The sequence below is a fragment of the Rattus norvegicus genome, chromosome 9 (genome assembly GCF_021556685.1).
Source record: "Rattus norvegicus strain SHRSP/BbbUtx chromosome 9, alternate assembly SHRSP_T2T, whole genome shotgun sequence".
Classification (NCBI taxonomy): domain Eukaryota; kingdom Metazoa; phylum Chordata; class Mammalia; order Rodentia; family Muridae; genus Rattus; species Rattus norvegicus.
The window spans coordinates 23,221,072-23,228,122 of NC_141542.1; the positions used below are offsets into that span (position 1 = coordinate 23,221,072).

The window sequence follows — 7,051 nt, forward strand, 5'->3', positions numbered from 1 at the left end:
GTAGGGAAGTTACCAGGCGCCTGCGTATTGCCCTTTTTACTAGGTGCGTTCTGCCAGATGCCGGTGCCATCTTGTAATGGAGTTTGTGAGGACAGCTCCTCACATCTGTGAGGACAGCTCCGTGGACAGCTCCTCACATCTGTCCATGTGTACTCTTTGGATGGTGGTTTAGGCCCTGGGAGCTCTGGGTGTTTCTTACTGTTGGTCTTATGTGGCTGTAACCCCCTTCAGCTCCCTCAATCCTTTCTCTTACTTCTCCATTTGGGGCCCTGTTTTCAGCTAAATGGTTGGCTGCAACTATCTGCTTCTGTATTTGTCATGCTCTTTACCCCACTCTTTTGAGCAGATCACCACAGAGCAACGAACATGTATTGTCTTGGCATGATGATGTGTAGACAAATAGTTGATTTCTTAATTCCTAATGATGGTTCTATAAGAATTCCTAAAATTAGATTAGTAATTTTAAGCTTTTATAATAGGACTGCTATTATGTTTTCTCTGGTAATCAAAATTGCATTGAAATCTCTTCTTTTCTTAAAGTGTCATGAGTGAATTGCTTCTGCAATACCAAGGAGGCACCTACAAATTAGAGCCCATCCTAAGAAGGTATAAACCAATTAACCAAGGTTCATAAAAAGAGAGCTAATCATTACTATAGGTGCAAGGACTGAACATAAATAACTGACTGGATTTGCCTATAGGTAATTTCACTTATTCTTTTCTCATAAAAATTACAGCTTTTAACTCTTCATGAACGAGCAGAGCCAGTGACAGATGGTGACGGTTTATCCTGATGATTACTCTTCATGGATATGCATGTAAACATTTTCTGTCATAAACTGATTATCCAACTTATGATTTGAATTCCTGTGCAAACTTGTGGTGAACTTTTCACCATGTGATGCTGTGTTCAGAAAGATATACAAATGCTGAGGACAAAGAGAGAGAAAGCTTTTTAGACAGAACTGAACTGAAGAGAACAGAACTCAAGAAGAACTTAGAAGTAAAGGCATAGCGTTGAGAGTAAGGCATTGAGAGTAAGGAAATTATCGTGTGATAAGAGCAAGAGGAAAGGAGATAAGAAGAAGAGAGCAAGGAGAACCTTTAAAGTCAAACTTTATGGAGGCAAACTTTTGTAGAAACTTTTAGGAAAACTGAAGAACTTAGAAATAAAATTTAAACTCACTGCTCTTCAGCCTTCAGCCTGGCTCACTGGCTAGCCTGTGCTCTTCAGTCAGGCTCACTGGCTAGCCTCTGCTCTTCAGTTAGGCTCACTGGCTAGTCTCTGCTCTTCAGTCAGGCTCACTGGCTAGCCTCTGCTCTTCAGTCAGGATCACTGGCTAGCCTGTGCTCTTCAGTCAGGATCACTGGCTAGCCTCTGCTCTTCAGTCAGGCTCAATGGCTAGCCTCTGCTCTTCAGTCAGTCTCACTGGCTAGCCTCTGCTCTTCAGTCAGACTCACTGGCTAGCCTCTGCTCTTCAGTCAGGGTTACTGGCTAGCCTGTGCTCTTCAGTCAGGATCACTGGCTAGCCTCTGCTCTTCAGTTAGGCTCACTGGCTAACCTCTGCTCTTCAGTCAGGCTCACTGGCTAGCCTCTGCTCTTCAGTCAGGCTCACTGGCTAGCCTCTGCTCTTCAGCCTGGCTCATTGGCTAGCCTCTGCTCTTCAGCCTGGCTCACTGGCTAGCCTCTGCTCTTCAGTCAGGCTCACTGGCTAGCCTCTGCTCTTCAGCCTGGCTCACTGGCTAGCCTCTGCTCTTCAGCCTGGCTCACTGGCTAGCCTTTGCTCTTCAGTCAGGCTCACTGGCTAGCGTCTGCTCTTCAGACAGGCTCACTGGCTAGCCTCTGCTCTTCAGTCAGGCTCACTGGCTAGCCTCTGCTCTTCAGCCTGGCACACTGGCTAGCCTCTGCTCTTCAGTCAGGCTCACTGCCTAGCCTCTGCTCTTCAATCAGGCTCAATGCCTAGCCTGTGCTCTTCAGTCAGGCTCACTGCCTAGCCTCTGCTCTTCAGACAGGCTCACTGGCTAGCCTCTGCTCTTCAGTCAGGCTCACTGCCTAGCCGCTGATCTTCAGTCAGGCTCACTGGCTAGCCTCTGCTCTTCGGTTGGGCTCACTGGCCTATGGGGCCCTAGCACATCGCTTAACCATCTGCTCATGACTGCCTGACCACCATGACCACCTGACTGCACTGACTTCTTAAAGTCGTCCTCTAGAAAGAGCACAAAAAACCAAAGAGAAACACCACAGCAAACTTTTCCCATGGGCTTTGCTTAAGATTGAGTACTTTCATTATTTCTTTAAAAAAGTGAATTATAATTTCTGCGATTCATATGGCCAAGAGAGCTGTGCAGTAGTCATTACTTTATGGAATTTGGTGCTAAATCAAAAGATTCCTTTATTCTATTACGATGTTATCTGTATGCTGTACGATGTATCTTTAGAAAACACAACACTAAATTCCTAAAGTCTAGATGTTTTAAGAAATCACCTCATGGAGAAACTTAACTGCTTACCTATCTAGACTGGCCTCTTTTGCTATACTGCAGGTACAATCAATTTTCCACACTACTTCCATGATTTTCAAGAATGATTAAGAGAAAAATAAGTTGAACATAATGGCCAGAAAGGGGGTTCTGTCAAGTTGTCTTATGTGGGACAAGATACCAAGCTATGACTGATAAACCTAAAACCACCTGTTCCCAAGACTAACAGAACTTACAGAAAATACATATTTCTTATCATTCCTCCTCGCCAATGGTCAGTGATTTATTGAGCACCTACTACAATCCTAGCACTGTGCATCTAAGGGTTTAATTGTGAATAAAACTTAATAAAAAGCCTCATTAAGGAATAAAGAAAAATGAAACATAACTTTGAAACTCAGAATTCAATATAAACAAAACCACCATTTCTTTAACTGGTGATTTCTGAAAACTTCATAATTTTTTCCATGGGCTTCTATAGTAATGATACTGAGTCTTGATTTGGTAAATCACAAAAAGCAAGTCACACTTCTTTCTTGGATCCCACAACTGTCAAAGAGAACAACACTGTCGCTGTCCATTTTGCTTCCCTATCAATCCTGCTATGGATGGTAATGAATTCCAGTCTTTTCAATGTGAAAACAGGCCACCACTTGAGGGGAAAGGTTATTAAAATTACCCAAAACGGAGTATTCTCTAAAATTTTCACATAGCATTTTACTGATATCACAATGTAAATTCACCACAAATATTTAACCAATGAAAATATTGAATAGCTCTGCAAATAGGAGCGAAAATCATATATACTTGAAAACAACTATTATGGAAACAAAGGACGTACTAGGAGAAAAGATACATCACTAAAAGCTACACAAGCAGCAAAAAAGACACTACATTTCTTGGTTTAAAAGTTAGGTGATACACTTGATCTTTAAAGACAGGCAATGTACTTGATCTTTAAACCCTTCAACTGTGCCCTGTCCACATAGAAACTGCAGTAGATGACAATCTTTTGTAAGATTTATTTATTTATATGTGAGACAATGCATCTGTTTTCAGACACACCAGAAGAGGGCATCAGTGCTCATTACAGATGGTTGTGAGCCACCATGTGGTCGCTGGCATTTGAACTCAGGACCTCTGGAAGAACACTTGGTGCTCTTACCCACTGAGCCATCTCTCCAGCCCTCACAATGGCCTCTTAAACAGCATCACAGTGGTCTATTTCACTAGATGGCTCCAGGGTGATAACAGAGAAACGTTCACAGTTCCTGAGCACTTCTGAGTTCAAACACCACCAGTGCCAACTCTGTGCTGTTGGCACATTCTGACCTTCTCCTAAGGGTTGTCAGCCACAAAAGGGACGGGTTAGCACCACACAGCACTCACTGCCCAATCCTAAAAACCCCCTCGATTCTGAAAAAGCCACATTCCATGCTTGCTCCATATTTGAGGAAGCCAAATGGTTGATCTGGCTCAAGGCTCCTCTTTTCTTAGCTCATCAACTTTCTTTTTCCACTTCTTGTCACAAGAAGTATGTTTTTATGCTGCAACTACACTGCAGTGTTTGAAGGAAATGACCATCAACTCTGGGTGTCACCTCTTGAAATTTAAAATTCACAGAATAATTCATGGCTTTCTAATCAGCACCATGGAAAATAAACAAAAACAAGCAAAACCGTTCCAAAGGAACTTGCTGATCTGAAGGTCTGCTCATAGCAGGCAGGAAAGAATTAAATTATGCAGAACTGTAATCTGCATAAATTGCCTGAGGTTTTAAGAAAATCCCCATCCTTTAACATACAATAGAAACATTACAGGGAGTGTGCCACCAGGCTAAGCTGCCTCTGAAAAGCCTGTCCTGCCCTGGCAGGTACAGGTCATTTAATTCTAAGTCAATCTGGAGAGAGGTGACAGCCCCAAGTTGCTCTGGGGATGTCAGAGCACAGCTCTCATGCACACTCCAGAGCACCTCTACACTCTTTCCCAATGCCATAGGCTTTCCAATCCCTGCTTCAGTTCTCCATACATCCCTGAACCCTCCCACCCCTACCCAATGGGCTCACTTTGCATTGCCTCCTTTTGCCACTGCTTTCCCAGGACAGGGGGACCAGGTGGGGGGGGGGGGGCAGAAGCAGTCCAGGGAGGGACGCGGGTCTCCTACCTACCTTGATTCTGCTGCTCTGGGGCTGCAGCCCGCCCTGCTTGCTGCTTGCTGCTTGCTGTTCCTGGTGACCAGACCGGAGGTCGGGCTAGGGGTCCCCGCGAGCTCCATGCCTCAAGGTCCCCTGGCAGGGCTGGCCTGGGCTACTTCCTTGGACACTGCGAGGCTGTAGTCTCTGTTGGAAACCCCGCCGCTGTCATAGGGCGCCCTCCCGTGGCCGAGGTGATGCCCAACGCCGCTAAGGCCCCCTTCCCTGGCCGCTTCTTCTGCTTTTTCTTTTCTTTTTTTCTTTCTCTTTTTGCTCCCGATGTGGCGCCTGGTAAGAGCTCGCCTCCAGGAAGGAGGACATCGTGCAGGCAGAATCACCTCTGGGGCCTGCGGGGGTCGGAGAGGGAGAGAGAGGAGTCAGCTTGGGCGGAGGCGCCCCGGCTGCTGGCACCTGCGGAAGGAAAACTCGCCCAGGCACACGCGCTGCTGCCGGCGCCAAATATAACGCGGGCGCCCGGTCCCCTCAGGCCCCGCGCTCACCCACGAGCTCCGCGTGCCCTGAGGCCCGGCTCGGGCGTGGGCGAACGGCGGGGTGGGAAGGACACGTGTGCCCACTCCGCTGTGCAGGCAACACCCGGAGGCGCGACACCGGGAAGCGCATGGTCCGGAACTCAGGGCTCCAACCAGGCGCGTCAGTCCACTCTCAAGGCTCTGTGGATGCGAGGGCGGCTTCTTCAGGCCTCCAGGTCCACCACGAAAAACCCGCGGCCATCACCTCTGGAGCTTCCAGGTGCCCCAGGCTGGAGACTTGGTCAGGGCGATTGTGGTTGCCACTCTCCTAGGCTGACTCAGCAGGGCACAAGCCACCACCTGCTGTCCTCACCTGAAGGCATCCTGATGGGGCTGAGAGCCCACATCCTGCAGGCAGCCTCAGTGCTCAGGACCATGGTCTTGGGTCTGCACCTTGTTGCCAGCCCCTCACACATATGGCAGCATCACACATATGGCTCCTTCTACCAACCGCCACCAATTACCATTTGGACATTCCATCACAGTGTTCTCAAGAAGAAAGATGCAAACAAACACGAAAAGAATGAAATTTAAAATCTTTTTTATCAGGCTGGAGAGATGGCTTGGTGGTTAAGAGCGCTGCTTCTCCATTGCTCCCAAGTTCAATTCCCAGCAACCACATGGTGACCAACAACTATCTGAAGTGGGATCCAATGCCCTCTTCTGTCTGAAGTTCTCTTCTGACATTCAGGCACACTGGCAAACAGAGTGCTCATGTACATAAATAAATCTTTAAAAATAAAACCTTCTAATCAGTTAATGTATCTATATCTAGAAGCTAGAAAAGGGTCACAGCAATATTAAAAATAATTCAGAAATGGTAAAGGGATGTACGAGAGTCACAAAATTCACTGGGCAACATGGTGTATGCCTGGAATCCCAACACCCACAAGGCTGAGGTAGGTGGATTGCCTTGAGTTCAAGGCTAGACTAAAGTGTGAGACCTTTTATTAGAAAACAAAACAATTGGGGAGGGGATGGAGAGAGAGAGACAGAGAGACGGAGAGACAGAAGAGACAGAGAGACAGAAAGACAGAGAAAGATGGAGAGGGTGACAGAGACAGAGAGCCAGCGCCAGAGAGAGACAGAGAGACAGAAGAGACGGAGAGACAGAAGAGACAGAGAAAGACAGAGAGGGAGACAGAGACAGAGAGCCAGTGCCAGTAGAGACAGAGACAGAGACAGAGACAGAGAGACAGAGACAGAGAGAGAGAGAGAGACCTCGATGTCATTTCCTGCACTGATGACAAGCTACTGAAGAATGTGAATGTCTCCTACCAAACACTGAGATAATGCTAATGACAGAATGGGCTTCTTATTAAGATATCATAAAATGTAGATGGAAAAGTAAAGGAATGTATAATAAATAAAAGAGAAATCCTAAATTTGGAAAGCCTAAATTTAGAAGACTGTATAAGTTTAAGTCATAGGGGAAGGGATAAGACGATGTGGGGGGAGAGAATAATCACAATAAATTATATATGTGTATGAAAATGTTAACTAAGAGCAACCAATGAAAAGAGAAAAGCAGGTTTGTTTACGATGAAATTGAGTTCCCATATGACACTATATAACATTTTGTGAATGGATTATATGAATTATCTGCAATAAAAAAATCAATTGTTACTAAAGATGTGGTTGTGTTCATATTAATTTCAAGTGTTTTAAATTCTTTTTATTTATTTGCTTATTTATTGACAACAGTCTGTGACAACAAAGAACTGATTGAGCATCCAAGAGACAAGACGATCACCAGGACCATACTTGTATCCCAGTAAGAAAATTTGAATAATAAGTCTTCAGGTGAAAAGATAAAGTAGGAGGTCATAGACCTAAAAGTTTTATCCT

General features: G+C 45.6%; 1 protein-coding gene across 4 annotated transcripts in view; it reads right to left on the reverse strand.

The window, feature by feature from the left end:
- LOC134480449 (reticulocalbin-1-like) overlaps positions 1-5,101 on the reverse strand; it is a 33,724-nt gene extending 28,623 nt beyond the window's left edge. For all 4 annotated transcript variants that reach the window (XM_087568748.1, XM_087568747.1, XM_087568749.1 and 1 more), the window contains exon 1: positions 4,650-5,101. In XM_087568748.1, coding sequence (XP_087424874.1) covers positions 4,650-4,756 — 107 coding nt within the window. In that variant the 5' untranslated portion in view covers positions 4,757-5,101. The remainder of the gene's footprint in view (positions 1-4,649) is intronic.
- Positions 5,102-7,051: the final 1,950 nt, after the last annotated feature.